The sequence below is a fragment of the Cinclus cinclus genome, chromosome 10 (assembly GCF_963662255.1).
Source record: "Cinclus cinclus chromosome 10, bCinCin1.1, whole genome shotgun sequence".
Lineage (NCBI taxonomy): Eukaryota > Metazoa > Chordata > Aves > Passeriformes > Cinclidae > Cinclus > Cinclus cinclus.
The window spans coordinates 24,318,383-24,342,170 of NC_085055.1; the positions used below are offsets into that span (position 1 = coordinate 24,318,383).

At 43.3% G+C, this 23,788-nt stretch overlaps 1 protein-coding gene across 1 annotated transcript in view; it reads right to left on the reverse strand.

The window, feature by feature from the left end:
* Positions 1-23,788, reverse strand: part of LOC134047740 (glypican-5-like) — a 330,546-nt gene that overhangs the window by 126,484 nt on the left and 180,274 nt on the right. The window contains exon 7 of the mRNA XM_062499109.1: positions 15,398-15,518. Within this exon, the coding sequence (XP_062355093.1) occupies positions 15,398-15,518 (121 nt within the window). The remainder of the gene's footprint in view (positions 1-15,397; positions 15,519-23,788) is intronic.

A 23,788-nucleotide genomic window follows, 5' to 3' on the forward strand; every position in this document is an offset into this window, starting at 1 on the left:
ACAGCAACAGGTAAGCACCTACTGACAAAGTTTGCAGTGGCATGTGAGCATCCAACTGAGCAAGCAGTTTTTGATTCTGCTGTTTTCAACCTGTGATCCTCAAAACTATTTCCATACATACACACACATCCACAGATGCCAACCCAGCAGATTATAGCTGACAGCTCTCTGAAAGCCACCAAAGTCCAGATATGATGGAAGCCTGTTCAAGCTGTTGGAGATATTTCATCTGATTTCTGTCTCACCCAAAACTCTGTATGAAGGAACAGTGAGGAGCAGCATCCTCAAATCATAGACTGAGCTGCCACCAAGCACTGCAGATTTGCAGGTGCTAATGAGCACTTTGTGGTGAGGGAGGGACTCAGAGGAAAAACACAAAATTCTTCCTCAGTCCCTCATGCTGTCAGGACTCATGTTGCTATTTTCTGTTTGCTCCTAGACTGGAAAATTAAAATACAGCACGTTTGAAATTTAAGGATTCTGTGTTCTTTAAGAAATCAATGCCATTTTTTTCTTCAGGAGCCAGACTAACCCTGCCTTCTCCCACTTCTCTTATGGGCCTTCCAAAATGGTAGGAGAAACTTGGCTGATTTAACTGCAGCAATGTAACTGTTGTGGGCTTGTAGCTGTGGTTGTCAAGGGTTTGACCCAAATCCAAGGCAGAAGCCAGGGACTAACTGTGAATTTGCTAAATCTCCTTCTTACTGCTCTTCCCTCTGACAGACACTGAGGTTCCAGCTTTGCTAAATTAACATTACTGACCTCTTTGAATGGTTGATACAACCAGAACAGAAGGACGCTGAGACTGACCTGAATTCGGGGCTTTGCAGTGAACTGCCACATCCCCAAAATCCACCCACTTGACTCTTCCCTGGAGAAGCATGTCCAAGGCTCCCCCACACCCCCACAGGCAGATGGGCTGCTTCACACACGTGGGGCTTCTGCTCTACCCTGCTCCTGTCACCCACTTACCACGGGAAATATTAAACATTTCATTTACAGCAAGGCTTGAGAAGGGAGAGAGAAAAAACGAGAGAGAAGAGAACCAGTGCCTTTTCTTATCCTCTACAGTCTGTCCACAGCCATTTTTACTCCACAGTCAGATCACCCCGGGAACATTCTCTGACACCCAGACCCACAATATTAACAGAGACCAGGCCAGACTTGCTCTTTTTAGATACTTTCTAATCCTCCAGAAAAATGTCTCTGGAATCTGCCCTGGGATGCAACCATCTCCTCAGGTTTTCTCCACAGACCAAAATTTCCTTGGAATCAAGGTTCCAGAGAATGATCTTGTTGTTCCCTGTGTACCAGCCAGAAGAACTGATGTATTGATCATATCAACTCTCTGAATTTGCCAGAGCCCAAGAGCAGGCAGTACAGCAACTGCACACACTTTAACTCCTGCTTACCAGTTTAACTCCAGCTTGACAGCTCATATGGAACTATTTTAGCTCACCCCAGATTACAGTCATTCAAATTTTTCCCTGTCTGAACTGATAAAAAAAAGCATCCACACACAAACCTGTTCTCAGTTAGTCAGAACAGCGCCAGGCCAGAGTCACAGCTGAAAGGGCACACAGGAATTCCCAAGCTGAACACAATGCCCTGCATCCTCTGCCCCTTCACATGCTCAGGGAGCATCACTCAGGCATTGCTTCCATGAATCTTTCCTCAGGATTCAAGCTGCCATATGTGCTAATCTGTCAGTGTAGCCCAAAACCTCTTGAAACAGGAGGAATGGGCAAGGGGAGAAACCTCCTGCACAGCTAGAACTGGCTTTGGAAATGTGCTTGGGCTCCACCACTTCCAAATGCTGCTGGAGGAGCAGGCAGGCAGGACAGCTTGGGCTGCCTAAAAGAACACAGCACAGAAATGTCAAAGCCTTTACTAGAATTGAAATGTTGCACAGAGCTACTTTTTGCCTCCTTATTAAGTAAGGCACCTTCTTATTTTCCTGGGCCCTACCTGTCACAGGTTTTCCATTGCACCATTTTAGCTCTTCTAATTTACTTCTACGTGTCGTAATTTCTCCTTCATTCTCTTCAGTACTTTTGTTTTCTTGCTTTTGCTACCTTTGAAACTGTAAAGTGCTTTTCCTCTGCCACTGACCTGAGATGGTTTACAACCAGCTAATCCCATTTCCTGAATGTGCACTCACGACTTTCTGGCTTTTACCATTACACTTCAAACCTAAAGAGAAACTCCTTATTTCCAAAAGAAATTATTCATATTTTCAAAGTAATGCAATATATTTAGTTCTGCTTGACCATCTCAGAATTAAGTAGCAATTTATTATATTTTGTTTGGATTATTAGTTAATATTACCAATTCAGAAAGTATTCTATATGGCTGCTCACTGGTGTACAATTTGTAGGCTACCAAGTACTTGGAAGTGATTAGCAAAGCTAGGAAAAAAACCCTTCAAATATATTTTAACCAACAACTGAAATAATCTTTATAATCAGGAAGTGTAGTATTGTTTCATATGCTTCATAAACACTCTAACTGAAGTCCAGAATTGAACTTTAATACTTGAAGTGATTAATTTTATACACCTCAGTTAGAACTTCTGTATGGTGCTGCATGACTCAGAACTACCCTTGAGACCAGAACTTCATGCAGCACAGCTCTTTAACATTAAACTTTTATTTGAGGGACTGGCACAAATGGTCAGCTTCATCAAGGGGTTCAAAGTACCTGCAGCCACAGCCCCTGGCCCCTTTATTACTTCATCTAGCCCCAATTGTATAGCCTAAGACAAATCTCAAGCTTTCCATTTACCCTTCTGAAACCCATTTGATATTATTAGATTCTCTTATTTCAAATGCCACATCAAATATGGCTCAGCATAATTTTCCTGCAGCTGAAGCACGAGCCATATTTCATTATGTTACCCAATAATGACATTGTTTGTCTCCAGTTCACTCCCATGAACATGTCACTTTGAAAAACTGCTGTGAGAGCCTCCTCTTATAGGTCCTGAAAGCAAACAAGACATAGCCCTGAAACAATGCTGAGCATTTTCTGATTCTGTTTGCAAGGCTGATCACTTGTGTCTGGACATATGGCATCATTCAAAACACTCTGTGCTTCCTTATCAGCAGGCTACATTCTGGGTATTTGCTTCTGGCTATTAAAAACTGTTCAAATTTGACTATCACTTGAATCCACTTCAATTGATTGTAAGACACACTTTTATAACTGTGAAAAAGTCCTCATCACAGAGAAAAAAAATCTTCCATATCAGAATTATTAATAAATTAGAGCTAGAAGCCTTTTCTAAATATTGGAAACAACAGATTGTGTATATCAGTTTTTTTTTTCTTTTAGTTACACACATTAAAATCATGTAAAGGCCAACTTAAATTCATCTTGAGATGTGTCCGAACTGTGTAAGACTGAGGACACGTTGTGGCTGCTTCTAAACAATTCAAGCCTGTTACCTGTCTCCCTGGGGGTGGGTGTCTCTGTGTGCTGGGGTTTGCACACCCCAGTGAGCCTGACACACACAAACACCTGGACAGGAGCACATGGGGAGAAAACTGGGGGAGCAAAGGAGAGGGGGCTGGCAGGGGTTACTGGCCAGAGGACCCTCCCCAGATTCCCTTTATTGTTAGTAGAGACAGTAATGGAGTAAAAGCCTCCAGATTATGATCTATTCTCTCAATGAAGGTAACAAATACACCAAGAGTTCAACTCCAGAAGTCTTGCAGGCCCTGCAACTTGCTCACTTCTGAGCATGCATAAAGCTGTAATTACACATAATGTGAATAGCCAGGGGAATTATTTACATCTTTAAAGTTAGGGACACAGGTAAAGATTGATTCTGGGCTTGAGCATGGTTACACATGCTGGCTCTTGTTTCCTTAACTAGACCCATGTTACCTTTTGCAAACACTCACCAAGGTTGCTGTATTAACTTCGTGAGAGCTCTCAGCTGCTGTAAGAGGCACAGAACTCCATAGCTGCCCTGCACCTCCTGCACCTGTGTGGGAGAGGCTCCTGCTCACTGAGCACAGGCAACTCGAACCTTTGGGGTGGGGGAAGCACCTGTGTGAGATTTACACAATAACAGCCTCCCCAAAGGATGGCTTTCCTCCAGAGTGATGCCTGGGCTCTCTGCACAGCTCCCAAGGCAGCTGGAGGGAGCTGTGATGGAAGTTCTGCAATTCCTACACGTGACGTGGCACTGCCTCATCCCCTGCCTCTCATTTCTCACTTGGCTGTCGCTCTTGAGGCAACACCAAGGCTCCCCATTGCTGAAGGGACTCAGTGGTCTCTGGGCCACTGCTCTGCATAGTGACAAGTTCATCCATGACATCTGGGACTGAGAATACTCAGCTCCAAACAGAGCCACTCCCTCATAACTGCGCTGAGGCACAGGCTCATTTCAGATACAGGAAAAAGGCAAGTGAAATAAATGTATTATCTCCTTTAAAATGCATATAGTCCCAGGAAGCAGGATAGATGGGAGGTGTCACTGAACAGTGAACAGTAAATAAATCATATTTGCAATGCAAGACACTTCAGCCAGCCAAAGTCTGAGGTGGTTAGGGGCATAGGAACTGAGGGTGTGGATGTTTTCAGGACTACAAAGCTCCAATCTTTAAGCAGCAGTTTCCACCATGAAATCACAATTAAAACTAGAAGTCCCATCTGTGTTCAGGAGGCAGAGTCGTCTGCAAACCCACCAAAGCCATGGCACACAGGCTCTTACACACACCTCATTGCTATTCAAAATAATGAGCAAATGGCTCCTTGCTGTAATACCCCAGGCTTTTCCCAGCACCATGTGCACAGTAAATTTTCTTCCAACCCGCCAGTTTATGCAAATTCTGTTCTCTGAAAATGAGATGGCTGCTGCTTAATCAGTACTCCCCATTTATTTACGTCCACCTGGCTGCTGGGAATCTAACTCCCAACAGGAATCTGCTTGACACAAGATATGGAGACACACTGTCTGCCTTGGCTGTCATTGCCTTTGGATGTTTTCCTATAGGAAGCAGGAACTTCCAGGTATCCCACTACTGAGTCACATAAATGCTCTGGCTTTACACACTAGAACATATTTCAGTGTACAAAGGTATAAAGTGTCTATTCTGTGCCCCAGACTTATTGTCCTTGAATTCAAGCTGGACCCTGAGAACAATAAACAGGAAGAAGTGAGGCATTTAAGAGTAATACACTTATTTTTATAGAGATAAGCAAGCAAACAAACACAAAGCAGAGGGGCACCAGGGAAGAGATGCAATCTCTCCCTCTGGAATTATGTAGGACCTGGTTTTACAGGGCCCTGCATAACCTAATCTAAAACCCTGCTTTCAACAGAAGGCTGGATTGTCTCCAGACTGTCCCTTCCAATCCCAAATTATTCATTACTCTGTAGTAACTTAGTAGTAGTCTGGTAAATGCTCGTACAAGATGCTAGAAGCCTCAGAATTAAAATATATGCATCTAAAAATAGTTTCATTGCTAATGCACTTTGAAAAAAGAAGCCTTTTATCTCAACTATTACATGACAGCCATTCCCATCAGTGCTCTGTGGGGGTCTCTGCATTTTGTCACTGAAGCACCATGTAAGCCAGCATACACAATGCTGGCTTGGACCTAGACTTGTATAGAAGGCTGAGGAAGGTCTGATTTCTACCATTCCTAACTATCCAGATAAAACAATGTTTATGGAAAACTGTGACCAAAGACATTCCTTACTATGTTTTCCTCATCAGCCCACGTACTGGCCTTGTACCCGCACAGGGCTGAATTGAGTTAGGAGCAAACTGCACAGACTGCCTGGAGTAGAATGAGATCAGCTGATACACTCAGTTCACGGTGCCTTTAAATAAAACAACTAACTCAATTATTGTGACATTCACTCAAATGAGGCTGATTTTCAGAAACAAAACATTACAATATGGGTAAGAAAGGGCAGTAGAAAAAGAAAGGTAAAGACTCATCTATATGCTCCTAAAAGTAACAGACGGTGAAAGTGAGTGTGGTAGGTTTGTAGAATTCCATATTAGCTGAATTCACACTCTTTGCGAATCTCCAAGTCTTGACACAAAAGCAAGGAGACAAAAATAAGAAGCAAAGTTATAAACAGAAGTGATTCTCCCTACTAGATGGTTCTGTCATGCTTACTGTCAGCCAGCAGGCAGGTAAGGCTGGCAGGTAGGTCACCCTCTGGTGCTTGAGAACCAGTGGGGAACTGGGACTTCCTCTGGGAAGTTCACTGTGGGAATTCTGACTAGTGACATGCATGTACAGCATCGAGCTTTGTAAGGAGAAAACAGGATGGCAGCCACACAGATTTAATGCTGCTGATGGAGAAGTGTTTCCCTGGAGAAGCAGGGATTGCTGCAATTGAGGAGAGATGTCTCGGGGTCAGGATGGCAGAAGCCTCCCAGGTGTGCTCAGAGCTCCTCGGGGCAGGGGGCAGGAGGGAGCCCAGACCATCCCAGCCATCCTGCTCAGCACCCACAACACTGAGATCCCCTCGTTTTGGGGAACACGCTGACGTGCAGCTCGAGGAGGTCTGTGGTCATTACAGAACAGCTTCATGTTTTTGATGAAAGAGCAGTAGAACCAGGGATCCTGTCAAACTGGAGGCTTTTGATTTTACTAATTAGGTTGATGCACCTACACACGTGCTTTTTTGATTCCACCTTGGCAGAGGAATTCATGAAGAGATGATGAAAATGAGAGTCTGATAACCTAGGATGGATTCTGGGTTTGGTGAGCTCCTCTCAGCCTGGCTCAGGGCTGTGTGAGATGTAATAAACTCAAACCTTTACAAGTACTATGCACCACACCAAAACAGTGCCAGAGTGTCAGAAGCAAGATAGGCCTATTTTAAGTCTGAATTTCTTTGAAGTGACAAATAATGCTGTTTCACAGCAGTGGTTCTGCCTGAAACAAGAGGATTGTTTCCTTTAGTCTTTCCCATTTAGTAGTTACGTGGGAATGTTTCCCTAAGTAGAAGAGAAAAGCTCTTCCTGACACAGCCTCTCTCCAGCATTCAGCCTTGTCTCTAAATTCCAAAGTGTAAGGAGACAGGAGAGCAGGGTAGAGCAACAATTCCTCTACCTTGCCCATGGCCCTGTTTTCTCCTTCAGAGAGCACAGAGTGACACTGGAAAGTTTGGACAACCTCACCTCACAACCACCATTACCTCTTCTTTTGCTGTCCAAGGACATGACCAATCCCACGAACACACATGGCACCAAACATTCACGGGTTTTAATTCTCCACACCCTGCAGTTATGTTGAGGACACAGATTAAAAGAGGCTTGCCTGGGCAGACAAGTAAGAAACATCTCACGTGAAGCTGTCACAGTTCAATAACCCAAATCTGAGGGGGCTGTCCAGGATCTGCTCCCGAGCTGCTGGGGTCTGCAGGGAGCTCCTGGGGCTGCCACTGGGCAGCCAAACAGGGCATCCAGGTAAAGGAAACCTCTCGGAGGGACACCTGAGCTGAGGCTTTTCCAGCCCAAGTCTGGTTCATCGAGCTGTGCTACAACACACATGACTGCTGGAACCACGTTGTTTGCTGTAGCTGGGAAGTGGCTGAATACTTCAGTAGCATTAATCCACTTGTCAGCAGCAGTACAGCTCCCCTTAGGCTTTACAGAACAAGTCTGGGGTTTAGATGGCCTTTACTCCTATTCTCTTACTCTGCTTTTTCTGCCTGGCTGCTCCCTTCAGTAGCAGAACAGAAAGAGAGGAAAATGACTCTGTTTTTGCTTTCGGACAATGATCAATCGTTTGAAGACCTTTACTCTACTCTAAAGAAAACAATGATTAGCCCATAAATCTCTGCCTTCCTTTCCTATTATGCCTCCAACTTACCACCTCCAAAAATAAGCATGTTATTGTACCTCAGGAATTAGATCAAAAGTAAATACCATGAGCACACTTCTAATGATAATTATTTAAACAATGCATGTAACTCAGAATTACTAGAGTGATCAGAAACACTTAGTCAAAAGAAGAAAATAAGTATTTACATAAAAGAGAATTTGTAAATTCAGTGAATTAATTCAGTGATGACTGCTGACTTTCTGTCTTTAAAAAATCCACTCCCATCAAAAGGAATAAGCCAGGTCCACGTGTCCTGCCCTCGGTGACCCCAGCAAGGGCAGTGCAGTAACAATTCCTGACCTTGGGTGCTCACTGCAGCCCTCGTGTCCCCACCTTGCCCTGGCCAGCTCACAGCAGGTCCCTCCACCATCCTCTCCTCAGCAATTCCACCAGAGCATCCAAACCACTTCCCAGTGCTCAGGTTTCACTCAGCAGCTGGAAGAACTGGGCACCCACACCAAGGGACAGACCCCATATTTTTTATTATTTTAGAGTAAGACTCTTCAAGCTCTGTTTTTCTGTATGTGAAATGCTTTGGCTCAGTTCTAGATTGAAAGAGTAGCTCTGCTCTCCTCTCCCCCACTTGGCTGAAGTCATTACTGAGATTCAATATGTGATTTTGATTTATTAAAACTGATTTCCTGCAATAAGCAAAAAAACCCCACATACAATGGTCCATCTGGGCAAATAATTTCTGAGAAGGCTTGCAAGACAAATAGCACAGCACACTCTGAGACACAACACATGAATAATAAAAGGCCATTTTAGCATTACATATTTGCTAGCACATAATAAGATATGCTGGATTTACACTGAGGTTTAGATTTGTCTTGTTTTAAAATTCTACTTTAGTGGAGCCAGTATTTTATATTACTGTTTCTACTGAAACCCTGCTCCTGGTTCTAATACTAAAAGGTAATTTCTCAATTCTAATTAAAATTATTTAATTATATCTCAAGTCACTATGTTTAACAAAACCAAACAAACAACCTGCAGCTGTCAGACCACCAAAAGTACACTGATTTCAGCCAGGGATGGCATGCACCTCAATTAGCACCAAATGACAATTTTAATATATGCTGCCTATTAAACAATGTTCCAGTGATGGCTTTTTTTCAGTGCACTGGACTGAACAGTACTCCTGTTCTGATTCATGGACCAGCTTCTGGCTTTGACAGGAATTTTAGTGCCACAACAGAACCAAGGTTAGAGCTTCCAAACTATTTTCTTTTTAAAACCTAAGTGGATAGGAGAGAAGAAAACCACTGCCCACAGTCTGGATCTGCCCAGCCCTGAACAAGGAGATCCCACATCTCCAGATGAACAGCCCAGAGACTAAATCACTGTCAGCTGCTCTGCTTTTATATAGATGTAGATATATATATTTCCTAAGAAATAGAAAACCACACAGAAGAGACCACACAGAGAAAGATCTTTCTCAGTCTTTGAGTAAGCTGGATTGTTTCAAGCCTTGGGATGAATTGCTTAATTGCATGTGAATTATGAAAAAAAAATCATAACTTATCTAAGAGCTGAACATTTGGCATCTATATCTGGAAGCAAAGACATATTTGACTTAGCAGGGGAGAAGAAAAACTGCCCATTAATCTAATAAGGACAAACATATTAAAGAAATAGGATGAGAAACAAACTTTGTATAACTGGTGAAGTAATCCGAGATGATAGTTTATTTGACTGTAAGGGGGAACAATTTTTATAAAGCAGGGCAGGAAATAAAAAACCCAAAACAATACAGTTCATTTGGTCTTTTCTGGTCTTCACAAGATCTTCAACGTAATTGTTTCAGGTTTCATAAATTCTGCCTTTATTTTTCTCTAGTATCTGCATGCCTTGGTGCTATTCATTAATCAGCCAATAACTGTGGTATTAATTCAATTATCACTGCTGTTTGCTTTGGGAGGAAAAGGTGGTGAGGGCTGTTAATGCCTTCACAGCGAGGTGAATTCAAAAAGCTGCAGAAGTGTTTGCTTCAATGAAAAAGTGCTTTTTAGCTGAGCTGCAGACAAGCTGAGGCAAGATCCATCTCTGAGGCTTCTCTGTCCCTGAGCCTGGCAAAGCTGCCCTGGAGAACTGACACCTCTGCTGTGTCCTGAGCAGCTCCCACTGGCTGGGAGAGGGAAATGCCCTTTTCTGCGACAGTGACAGGGCCTGTTTGGGGAGGGATGTGGGGGACAAGCAGTGTTACCTCTAAGCCTATTGGGGCTTTGAAATACCTGGGGACAGAAGTAGGAAAGCAACAGTCTTTCTCAGGTGATGCCTTTCCTTCCATGCTTTCACTGGATGAAATGAAGAACAGAAAACTCTGAATCCTAATCCAAGTCAGCTACAACTTTGTCTAAAAATCAAACCAGTTGTTTCCACTCATATCTCATATAAAAACTCTACAATGTAATAAATTTTATAGATGTCCAAAAAATACACACTTTTAAATTAAGTACTACTTAAATTATTTATTGTATTATTCCCCATTGTATAACTCAATTAAATTCACTTTCAAGATTAAATTATGGCTGGCTCATACTATTGCAATGAAACATCTCAGTGCTGTTGATTTTAAGAGTTCAGAACAGAATCCTCTATAGGAGTCTGAAAGGAATTAAGTTACATGCATTTCTTAGTTCAGCTGGCAGCTCCAAGAGACTTTGGCAGAGAAAAAAAAATTAAATACATGGGTCCACATTCAGGAAGATTTGCTTTGACATTACTCTCATTTTCTGCTCTGGGTTATTGCACTGTCTTGAACTGCAGCCATGCCCTAAGCATTCATCTCTGACAAGAGCCAAACACGCTGATTCACAAAACCTGTCAAGAGTAGATTTAGGCTGACAAAAACCAAATAAGTAAAATTTGTATAATACTTATTATATTATAATCCCTTGAGAATGTTCGTATCTCCCTGCTAATAAATGGACAGTAACAGCTTTTTCACTTTTTCCAGCATTCTCATTACTTTTCAGTGCAATTTGTCCTTGAGGATTTTTAACCTTGGCCTGAGAATCAGTTCAGCTTGAACTATGAAAAGCATTGAGCTGAAGAAAAACATTACAACATTTAAGTGTGCTTTTGTGGCAAGAAGTAGTACTCAAAAAAGGTGCAATGGGTGATTATTATGTTTACCATCAGTTGTGGCTCACATCTATTCTATTCACAAAAAAGAGGGAGGAACAGATGTTATTTCTGCCACTTTTTCCAAATCAACCTGGGACTTCACTTGATCTGTTTTTGCATTACTAAAAGTTACCCTAAATTGTAGCTCAGTAATTCTATTGATATGTGAATCAGCCACTACAATAAACCCTTCAACCAACTTATCTGTCAGGGATGCAAATAACAGTAATTGTTGAATAATATTCTCTAAATTTCACTTTACTTCCAGCTTTGCCAAGTGGATATAAAAAAGCCTGCTATTTGCATAATCATTTTAGGAAAAAAACAACAACTATGTGCTGAGGATTTAAGTCCCAGATGAAAAAAAAAAAAAAAAAAAGAGGAGCTGCTATAATCTCCAACAAAGTGGCATTTCAGCCTAAATGACAGCAGAAATGGAAGATGCTTTGCATACAGAATATTTCTAACATGCTGGAGCTGGGATGCACCAACTAGAAAAGGAGCAGGACTAGAGTTTTGTTCACATCCATGGGATTTAGGGTCAATGAAGTCATTAGTTCTTTTACCTTTGTGGACATAATACGGAGCTAAAAGAAAGGGCAGAGCCAGTCAGGTTGGGATTTGAATGAGGGAATTTTTTGCCACTTCTGTCTGGCCACAGCCACTCTTGCTCACAGTGGCCAAGCCCTGCTGGCCTGGCAGAGGCCGCTCAGGGATGAGGAGGAGCTGGGCTCCAGCAGTGCAAGCAGAAGGTGGAAGAGAAACTATCGCAGACAGTAGTGATTAGATTTGTGCCAGAAATTGTTAAGAAGTGCTGAGGCAAGGCAAATCTTTTAGGAAAATTAATCCTGTTGATTTGAACGTGGCTGGGGCTGACAGCACTCCCCAGCCTCAGCAAACTGATCCTGCAGCAGGCTGTTCTGATTTCAGACACCTCTGCAAAACAGGGAGAGAGTGAAAGCCAACAGGTCCATGCTCCCTGAGGGATAAATGCAGCATGGCTGGAGCTCGTTTTCTTGAGACAGAAATGTTATTCCTTTAAAAAGCTCCTCACACCTTTCTCCCCTCCAAGGATATGTTTTCTTCTGGGTAGTTTAGCAGTATTATCTAAGAGGTAGGAGATTGCTGGGCCCCAGCCACACCAAAGCACCTCTGATGCACACTGTGGGCATTGCTTTGCTCTCTGCTCTGCAGGCTTCCTGCCCCTCTGGGATTGCTTCTGTGTGCAGCTACTGCTCCAAACAGTGCTGCACGTGTGAATTGCTTTGGAAGACATAGAGACAACACCTTACTTCAGCAGTGCTTAAATTTCACCCTATACATTATTAAAAAAAATAAAATTTAAAATGTATTCTTATGAAAAAATCAAAATTCCCATAAAATTAGTAATGGTATTCTGCATAACTCTACAGTCTACACACACTATTGATGACACTTTAAACTCCTAATTTAGTCAGCTTTTCAGTGTCAGCTTTTATTTGTGTAATATCACAACTGAAACAAAAATCCAAGAAGTAGAAAACAGCTACATGTGTTTGATGTTGCATGTGAAAGCCTCAGATATTTAGCAACTTCTTTGATGCTTTGATCTCCAAAGAAATCTTACTAAAATTATGATCAAAGGATTTTATATTATTCTAAGTACTTAAGAACAAACCATCTTAGGGCAATAATCAGTATTCTGTTTAATCCTTCACCCTTGGAATCTGTAATTGCTAAGCACCTCAATCTGATGGGAGTTACATTTAGTTAACGAACATATTCTCCTAAAACCCTTACAAGTACCAGAAAGCAACACTTCCAACTTACAGACAGAGCCAAGAGCTGGATTTTATTCTGCTGGCTAAAAAGTGGAGCTTTTTTGAGACTGTTTTTAAATATATGTAACTTAAGAAAATTGATATGCAGCTCAGACCAGGCAGATTTTGATTTTTCTACAGCGGACAAAGAAATAGAATTTCCAATACACAGCTACTTTTGATTTAATCTATTTCTAACTATTTCCTATTGTCAGTGTTTATAGAACACTATTACATATATCTAATATTTATAAAGTAAATTTTCATGCAAAGACAGATAAATAATGAATTATCCTTTTCATCAATCTGACCACATAATGCCTATTTCAGTGTAATATTAAGCACTGCATCAGACTGGTTGTAATCCCCCATGGTGACTTAAATCAAACAGTGTGATACAAAGAATCCCTAAACTGCAGCCTTCAGACTAGGAGAATATTAGAGACAAGGAAGATCACTAATTACAGTTTAGATGATAGATTTACCACCCCGGGTTGATGAGAGGTAAGGGAGAATTGTACTTTTCCAGAGCAAGTAGAGGAAACCCTGACTCCCAGTCACAGCCACAACGACCTCCCAGATCCGGACAAAGCAACTCCTCCTGAGTTTTACCTGTGCAGATTATTCTTCTCCCTGCACACCCCACCCACCAGGGGGGTTTCCTACTGTTTATATCCCCATGCTCCACTGCTCTTTCGTGGTAAAAGATGACGAGCAGGCTGATGTGCAAACACCTCTGCTGTGAGCGTTCTTGCAGGCTGGAGGAAAACATGCCCGTTCTAAATGAAAATTAATCTCTGTTAAATCTGCTGGCTCCAGCTCCATTGGACTGACGGTGCTGGGGAGCTCACAGAGAGATGAGCTGGGCACAGACAGAGCTGGGCTCAGAGAGATGAGCTGGGCTCAGAGAGAGCTGGGCTCAGAGAGATGAGCCGGGCTCAGAGAGAGCTGGGCTGGGCTCACAGAGAGATGAGCTGGGCACAGACAGAACTGGGCTCACAGAGAGATGAGCCGGGCTCACACAGAGCCGGGCTGGGCTCACACAGAGCCGGGTTGGGCTCACACAGAGCCGGGCTGGGCTCACACAGAGCCGGGCTGGGCTCACACAGAGCCGGGTTGGGCTCACACAGAGCCGGGCTGGGCTCACACAGAGCCGGGTTGGGCTCACACAGAGCCGGGCTGGGCTCACACAGAGCCGGGTTGGGCTCACACAGAGCTGGGTTAGGCACACACAGACATGAGCCGGGCTCACACAGAGCCGGGTTGGGCACACACAGACATGAGCCGGGCTCACACAGAGCCGGGTTGGGCTCACACAGAGCCGGGTTGGGCTCACACAGAGCCGGGTTGGGCTCACACAGAGCCGGGCTGGGCTCACACAGAGCTGGGTTGGGCTCACACAGAGCCGGGTTAGGCACACACAGACATGAGCCGGGCTCACACAGAGCCGGGTTGGGCTCACACAGAGCCGGGCTGGGCTCACACAGAGCTGGGTTGGGCTCACACAGAGCCGGGTTAGGCACACACAGACATGAGCCGGGCTCACACAGAGCTGGGTTGGGCTCACACAGAGCCGGGTTGGGCTCACACAGAGCTGGGTTAGGCACACACAGACATGAGCCGGGCTCACACAGAGCCGGGCTGGGCTCACACAGAGCCGGGCTGGGCTCACACAGAGCCGGGCTGGGCTCACACAGAGCCGGGTTGGGCTCACACAGAGCTGGGTTAGGCACACACAGACATGAGCCGGGCTCACACAGAGCCGGGCTGGGCTCACACAGAGCCGGGCTGGGCTCACACAGAGCCGGGCTGGGCTCACACAGAGCCGGGTTGGGCTCACACAGAGCTGGGTTAGGCACACACAGACATGAGCCGGGCTCACACAGAGCTGGGCTCACACACACAGCTGGGCACAGAGCCAGGCCGGGCTCACACAGAGCCGGGCTCAGGCAGGAGCAGGGAGTCACACATTCAGCTCTGGGGCATGGCAGCAGCACCAGGAATGCCAAGTGCATCTGTGGGACCCAAAGAGATGTCAGAGGCAGGCAGAGGTTAATCACATGTCTGAAAAAACCTGAAGGTGATCTGTCCTTTTAGGCTGAGGGGCCTTAGAAAAAGGCTTGTGAAGGAAATGTTTATCAAGGAGCAAGGTTAATTCATCTTGGAGCACCCTCTGTCCTTCCTTCAGCATTTTTCATTTGGTTGCCACACCCTCACAGGCTCATTTTGGGTTTGAGCTATTGGTATCTACAGCAGAAGCTGCACAAGGAACAGTCCTCCAACCCAGGAGCATCCCAGGCTCCTAAAGGCACCAGCAGGAGCTGCCTGCAGTCCCAGGCTCCGTGTGAACCGTGGGGAGCAGGAGTTCCCTGCTCCTGGGGCTGGGGGCTCCAGGGCAGCTCATCAACACCCAGGGAGAGACTTCCAGGGAATTCTGCCTCGCTGGACCCAGCTGGGACAATGGAATCTTCGGCTGCCTTTAGCACAAACCCACACCACAGCTACTTCAGGGCTAGAATCCTGGAAGATGGAATATGATGAGCAGTACCAGCTAGAGATTTTGCCTTCAGCTCCATGATAAAATGGTTTTATATTGGAAAATTACTTACTTGATTGAAGTGTTGAAGTTTATCAATCAAATTGTTGATGAGCGGGTCCAATCCTCTAACTTTCAGTTCTGGATTATTAATTTGTGCTTTCAGTCCATTGGAAACAACTCTGCTGGTATAACTGAAAAACAGGAAAAAGAACACATCAGTGACTGGAGCAATATCCATCAGAATCAAAAACCACATTACAGGGACTTACCAAAAGGGAATTTTTTGTAAATGGGAATAAAACTTCTTATAATTTGTGTTTTTAAATACACCAACCAGAATAAAAGTCATAGTTTCTTGCAGTATCATTTACCACTTGAAACTATTCAAGTCATGAACCAAGAGCAATTTCATAAACCACAGGGAGGTTTGCTTAATTCATAATTTAATATTGGAATCTTTGTAACTAACATTCTTAAATTCTTCCGTGCAGCAGTCAAAGGCTGACAGCTTCCAAAAATCCACTCTTTCATTATTGCAGAAACTTGGGGAATTTAAGACACAAGTTAAGTTTCATGAGACTGAAGCAAATTCCAATGAAAGGGGGGCGTGATTTGAAAAAGATTCCTAATCCAAGTGTGAACTGCCTTTTGCCAGACCAGCTGGGGACACTGGGGACAAGCTGTCTGGGGACACTGTAAGGAGCAGCTGCTGCTGTAGCACAGCTCCCCACGGAGCCCCAGCCGTGTCAGAACTCAGCAGCCACACGCAGCAATCCCTCTGGCCAAGCCCTGCTTTCTGCGAGGAGCAGCAGATTGTTTCTCACTGACTGCTGACTGAGCAGCTCCTGCCCCTTTGGGAACACCCCACAGAGGGATTCTCAGACCCTGCCCGGGCTGGGGCTCCACCAGGGCTCCCTCCTGGGGTGGGCACCTCTGGTCTCCGCTTCTCCCCGTGTCTGTAGCACAGCTGAGCAGCTGAATTCAGCAGCACTGGTGTTTGCTGAACCCAGGGCTTCCTGCAAGTATCCACACTCCTTCAGGTTTGTCCCAGCGTTTATCTGGGTACAGTTTCAGTTCTGCAGAGCAGCCTTTCTTGAGAGTTATGGTTTTTAGGATTGTATGAAGCTCTGAGTTCAGCATTCATTTGTAACAAAGGGGATCAGGGATGTTTTTGCATGACCAGCTGTGAACTGGAGGAGCGTTCACAAACCAAACTCTCCCAGCCTCACACACACAGCAGGGGGATTCTCACTGAAAATTCAAAATTGGCATCTTTGTAAGTGAGGAAGTTACTGGCTCTGCTCCTTTGGACTGAAATGTTGAGAGGAACATCCTGTTCCATCTTGCACTTTGACCACCCCTACACACCTGGATATTCCAGATGTTTTCCTATCAGTGAATTCTTCACTGTAAGCCAAGCTGTGCTGAAGCTGAGGACAGCACTTCTGAGTAGAAAACAAGGCCCAAATTCTATTGTAGAAAGGCACCAGAATGGACCGTGGGGAGACCTAGCTCTTCAAATATATTTGTCCTATCTTAGTTGCGTTCAGGATAAACAACAAATTTATGCAAATTGCTGGCTGAACACACTGTAGGACACTGCTGTTAAAGGTGAAGCTTAGGAAAAGAAATAACTGAGAATGGCCTGCTTTTTCAGCAAACTCAATAAATGTCACTTCTGAGGAGAAAAAAAAAATTGTTTAGAACAGAGAACTGAGAAAAATCATGTTTTGCCTTAATAGCCAGATAGTATTTAGAGGACAAATGTTAAGGAAAACCTTTTTCACTGAGATGGTATTTTTTTTGTTCACTGAGCCTTTTAAAGACAACATTCTGTTTTTTTTTCTGGATACGTAGCTCATACATGTGTAAACCAATCCGAAGTACAAACTTTCACACTGCAATGGCACATCTAAAATGATGGTAGGATTCAGATCTTAGAAGCAGACCCAGCTGGACTGACATCCCCAGGAAGAACCCTGAACTCTGGAAGGAAGAACTCTGAAGCCAAGGGTGATACGGATTGTAAAAATCCACATCAATGCTTTTGGACAATATTACAACACTGCTGCATCTTACCTGCCTTTATTCACAAATCGTATTATTTGCTGAATGCTCAGCATAGATCATCATGTGAAAACAAGCACATGATGACCCACTGTAGAGGTACAGGGACATGTGACACAGCTTCCTGAGATCACCTAGTTTCAAAACAGGAGAAATTTCATTTAATGGGTCAGCTCCTGGCTTCCACCAGTTTGTTTGGGGATTCCCTCTGTGTGCTGCTTTGTCTTATCAGAAGCTCATCAACAGCAGCAAAATGCAAGAGCTTTCCTTTCCACTGCTCTTGACTGCTTTCCATTCAACCCCTAGTTAGAACTGCTGGAATTTCTCTGGAGACTTTTGTCACTATAATTCAGGATAAAGAAACCTCTGGGTTGGCTGAGATGTTTTTTGGCAAATGACACTGGTTTTTTTTCTCTCCATGGCCAGTTCAGAAACAGCAGCAGCATTAATGGCAGAGTCCTCAAAGGGACCCAAAATGGGGAAAGTCAGGGTCAGGCAGCCCATACTCTCTGCTGTTGCTAAATATTCCCTTCCACATACATAATTATCAGGAAAACAGGGCTATTGGGAATGGATGGGTTCACAGCCCATGGACACAAAGGGGGCTCTCCTAACCTTCAAGTCCCACCCATGTTTAAGGAGTCCCTCTTTAAAGCCCTGGATCCTTGCACAGCTATTTCTGTTGTCCAGACTGTTCAGAATTGGATTCATCACCTAGCTTCACTGAATTCCACATGTCAGAGACTGCACGTATCACCCGTGTGAATCCTGTTTCAGCTCCTTCACCTCCCTGGTGCCACCACCAGCTCGTCACAAGTGCTGCAGCTCTGGTCTGGAACATGACCTGCCCCACTGGAAAAGCCCAGAAAACCAACTGGAGTGGTGAAACACATGGGATCTGCCTCATGAATGGGGTAAAAGGAGGCAAAAGACTTGCAGGGCACAAAGCCAGCTCTTGGGTTTTCCCATAATAACCTGTTTTAGCCCTTGTTGACCACAGTGGAATTGTTCAACCAGTACCAACAAAAACAGTGAAAAAAAAAAGCATGGCACACAACAGAATATTTCTGCTTAGATCCTGCTGCCTTGATGATGTAATTAATGTGTGTAATTAATTTTTAAAAAAAAACATGATTATAAGCTGTGCTTGTCCCGTGTGTTCTCACTGGGAGATCACTGCCAGAACAAACCCCAGCCTGGAGAGACTCAGGAATGAGGAGGTGGTGATTTCAGAGAAGGGCTACAGCTCCTGAGGAGAAGGACACAGCTCAGAGAGCTGCAGAAGAACTGCACACCCAGCAAGGAGAGAACAATTCCCCCAGCCCATCCCAGCCAAGGACCAAAGGCCAACTAGAAACACTTTTTGTCCATCTGACCCAAACCACCACCCTGCAAACTGCAGATCCTTCTACTATCTCTGTACCACGTTAAAATACTTTGAAATAAACACTATACATTTCCTGAAAGATAATCTGATTACTTTACTTCTTTGCACTATCTAAACCATTTTTTTGGTTGACATCAGATCCTGAATTACTGGAAATGTACATTAAGTAAGATCAGAAATTGGCTTGCTTTATTTAATAACCTGCAATTTAACTGAAATATTGGAGTACAGAATTGTTAAGTCTGGTTGCAGCTCTAGTACTTTATTCCAACTAAACCCAGTAATGTCAGCAGGAATGTCCAGGAAAGTTGTATTAAAATATTGTCACTGCAGCAATCCTGAAAGTAACTGCTACACTGGAGCCCAGGGAACAGCTTGTGCAGACAGAATTTTCATCCAGACCTCAAGCCTCAGGCCAGTGTTATTCCATTGATTGATCAGGCTAAACTCTGATACTTAAAAAAAAGCCAAAAAAAACCAACAAACAACAAAACAAAAGCAAATGATAAAAACAACATCCCAAACCCATCTTTTCAGTATTTCAGAAGAACAGTATCAATTTTTTACATCTTAGGTAAGGCTCATCTCAAATTTAAAAAAAGGTAAAAAGTGAAATGCTGTTTACATATGGGATTGCATTTCAACTGAAGGTATATGTTTTTATTTCATAAATAAATAGAGATTAATTAGGATATCTGAGTAAAAACACCTATTTTAAAAAGCCAGATGCTGTTCTGAAATGTGTCTTTTTTTAAATTCCTAGTATGAAAAGGAAGAAAGGAAAGGTACAGGGTTTTCTCAAAGTTAAATATGCAAAAAAACCACAACAACAACAACAAAAACCACCAAAAATTATAAAAAACCCCCCCATATAAAATAGAAGTAACTTTGAATTCCAGTCAAATGCGTGGAGGAGCTGCATAAGGGACAGATCTAACCAGCAGTGATATCTAGCCACAAAAGCCCAAAAAACAGGGTGCTGTTCTTGCTCTTTCCACACCCCTTCCCTGCCCCTTCTCTGCAGCAGACCCCACCAGCCAGGGTGCTGTGGGCAGCTTTTCCAGGTATTATTGAAGGATTATGGAGCAAGCCCCCAGCACATTCCACACGCTTGGGGACGTGCACTGAGCATTTCAGGATCATCTGTGTTGGAAATTCAGGATACCTGGAACCTGAGCTTAATCTCAATGCAGCTCTCTTCATTTTAATTTTCTGTTCTCTACTTGAGTATTTGACCCAACAGAGCTGTGCAAGAGGCATCAAAATTTCTACTTAATTGTGGGATAAATGAGACATCAAACATCACATGAAAAAGTTGAAAATCTGCACCTAATATTCAGTTCATAGGAATCCAGGAAATGCAGCAAACATCTCTATGAGACAAAAACTGCTATTGATGAAATCATTTGTCATACAACCTTATGCCATATATGTGGAAGAATAAAATTCACTGTCTACAAAACTGAATATACATTTGTTGAGATGTTTCTAACTTTGTGATCACATTTAAAAAAAATAATTACACATTATACATCAACACAGCAATATCTAAGCAGAAATATTTTGTCATCTGCTGTGCTTTTTTTCCGTCAGTTTTGTTGGTACTGATTGAATAATTCCATTCTGATCAACAAGGGCTAAAACAGCAACACCTTTCTGAGACATACTGGGAAGTACAAGCTCCTCCTGAGTGAGACTCCAAAAATTACATTTCACCGTTTATTTCTCTGGTATTATAAACATGTTCTACTTTCTGTATAAATGTACAAATGATTCTGTAATAAAAAAAAAAAGAAAAAAAATTGCCTCCCCAAGAGAAGAACACATTGGAAATCTACAGACTGGACCACATAAAAGAAAATTTCTGCTTTCTCAGCCTTCTAAAAATCAGCTGGTTAAATCCAGAGAGCTCTAGAGTAAGCCACCCATTTTCTAGCAAAATGATAAAGCACTGAGACAAAGCGAGACTTTACAGCAATCATTTCACATCCAGCTCTGCTTCTGCCACCTTTGGGCATGACTTGTTGAGCAGGAAATCATCCCAGAGATCCGTGCTGCCTGCAGACCCTCCCAGAAGCAGAGGGCACTGTGCAGACAGAACTCGAGGCAATTGAAATGATGCTTTTCCAGCCCTGTGTGTTTGCCAGGGTGCAGCAGCCTGTTTACTTCAGCAAAGTCCTCAGCACGGTGCCAGAGCAGCCAGCACCCATCCCTGAGTGACTCAGAGGTTCAAGGGTCACGGGGGAGAAGGAAGGGAAGAGCTCTGAATGTGCCATTTAGTAAGAAGCAATGAGAAATATGGATAAGCTACTTAACTGGCCTTGAGATCCACTGAGAAACTAATTCAGTTACATTAGGCATGGTTCACCAGATGGTGTGTTTTGTCTTAGATTTATTCATAATTTGACCCTTAGGCTGCAATGGTTTGCCTGAAATTCAATTATGTGAATCCACTGCTGATCTACAGCAGCCTGTGGTGTCCCTAAATTAATAATTTTTGGACGTATTCTTTGCAGTTTTCAGATGCAACCCCCTGGAGCTTGCGACCCTCTGACCTACAGAGCTCTGCAATCTTTGGTTTTTTTTCCCAATTTGGGGAACACAGAAACGTGCACCAACTAGTAAAAGCAGTGTCAAAAAGTGTAGAGCTGCAGAATGTGGCATATTTCATCAGGATTATCAGCTTTGATCTGATTGACCCCTCTGCCCACTTCTTCACAAAGTGGCAAGAACAAGCAGAACATGTGGCAAACACACATCCCTTGCCTGGTTATCACAGTTGCTTATCACTCATGAGTAACTTCAAGGAAGGAAAGAAAATGATGTTTCCCTGAGGTGTTTCTGCGTTTAAACACAATTCTCCATGAGGAAAAGCCAGCCAGAGCAGGAGTCCCCTCAGACTCAGCTTTCCCTGAGCTGCTCCACACAATGAATGAGAGGGGTGAGCTCCCCACCTCCTCCTGAGCACTTGGCATTAGAAGTCACCAGCACACAGGCTGGGCTTCATCTCTGAGCAACTCCCACAATGGCACCGCTCACAAAAATGCCTCAAATCACACATTTGGTCATTTCTAAACCAGCTTAAATCTGGTTACACTCACTGAGTATCACGTGGGCTGAGAGATCCCCAAAAAGGGATGAGCAACCCATGACCAGTACTGTTCTCTAAGGAGCTAAGCTACCAAAATAAAAACTTTATTAAAACACAAAACAAAACAAAGCCCCAAAACAAAACTAAAAATGCATCTTGGTAAGTTTACTGACACATAACCAGCAGACACGGCTTGTTTTTGAGGAAAGAACCATGGCATTTATGTCACTGTACAATTCTGCTGAAGGAGGTGGATTCACCAGGGTAAAATCTGGATGCACAAAGGAAAATGATTGCATGTATTCTCCACAATAAGCTGGGCACAACTGCTGCAACATTCTCCGAGAGAAAGGTTTCTCTTTTGAAAAATACCTATGCAAAGAGTTCATTTGGAAATGATTAAATAACTGCCAACAGACTACAAGAAAGCTCAAGTCTGGCACATAATGACTTTAGCTGCCCTGAAGATTTTGTGAAGCAGAACTGACACGATGAGAATTCCATCTCTGCCAGAACTATTCTAATGGGCTCCAGTGGAATTTTCACAAATAATCTTATTTATTAGCAATTATGGAAAACGATGAGACAAATGCAGTGTGCTAATGGGATAATTAGAAAAGGAAAATCACAAAGCCAAATAGCATTTATAATGGTCTTTCTCCACTTCTACAGGGCTGAAAAAGACCTCTGTTGTCTAGATTATAAAGACAGTTTTAAGACTGCAGCTACAAAACCAAGTTACCAGATGGCTTCAAGTGACTGGACGATGCCAGCCCATGAACACTCTGAAAATCAGTGAAAAACAACACAAGTGTACATGCAAGAGATGACAGCCTCAAAAAAGATATGTTCATCAGTTTGTCCAAAATCATGCTGAAAAATGCACTGAGAGGAGCTTCACAGAATATTAAAAACACTTGGTAGGTGCATGAAAAGTTACCTTAAGGCACAGTGAAAGCACCGAAGAAATTTGTAGAATTTAACTGGACAATGTTTATTATGTCAAGGGAAAGAAAGTGCTTGCCTGGAATACCAGCAGATAGGAAAGCTCTTCAGTTTCAAGTGAAATAAACTCTTCAGGACCCACAAATGGTACCTCTATACCCATCATAAGGAATGTAATGAGCAATGAAAATGATACAAACCCAAAAGCTGATAACCTAACTGGGAACTGGAGGGATAAAGAGCAGTCCCCATTATAATGGCTCGAGAAACAGAACAGAAAATGGAACGGTAAACAAAAAATATATAATTATCAAAATATCATCTAAGGGAAAAGTAAAGCTGATCTGAAACACCTCTTCCTCAGCAACCCCCAGGCCAGGAGAGAGCCTTCCTTGAGTACAAACAGAACAGAGTCAGGATAAATCCTGAGGGAGTAACTGCTGCTGTCCCCTCCTGGAGGCTGGCAGCTTCCATTCTGTTGGGCTGGGCAAAGCAAATGGAAACAGATGATGCCAAACTTCTGAACCTGCCACATGGAAGACACTGATGGAAAACAGCACTGACTCAGCAGAAAATACAGTCTTGGGAGAGGACAGGACTTGAACTCCTAAAAGAAAAAAATAAAAGCAGAAAGCAAATAAAAGCAAAAAATGAACTTAGCAGTGGAGGGAGAATGAGCACGGAGCACAAGCTCACATTATTTGGTTGACAGGATTTTAGACAGGCCAAGGCAGCAAGAAATCAATTGCCTTTCTGAAAACCCTGGTTGCAGATACTCAACAATTAGTCTTGACAGATGACCATGGTTATACAAAAGGGTATTCTGTGATCCCAGCATAGGAATTTTTATGAAGCAAAACGGAAAATGTCCTAATTTGCACACTGTCCAGCATATGTCAGAGGGAGAAGACCTTGCCTGTGGCTCATTAAAAACAAAACAAAACAGAAATAGAGTAATACTAAAATTCCAG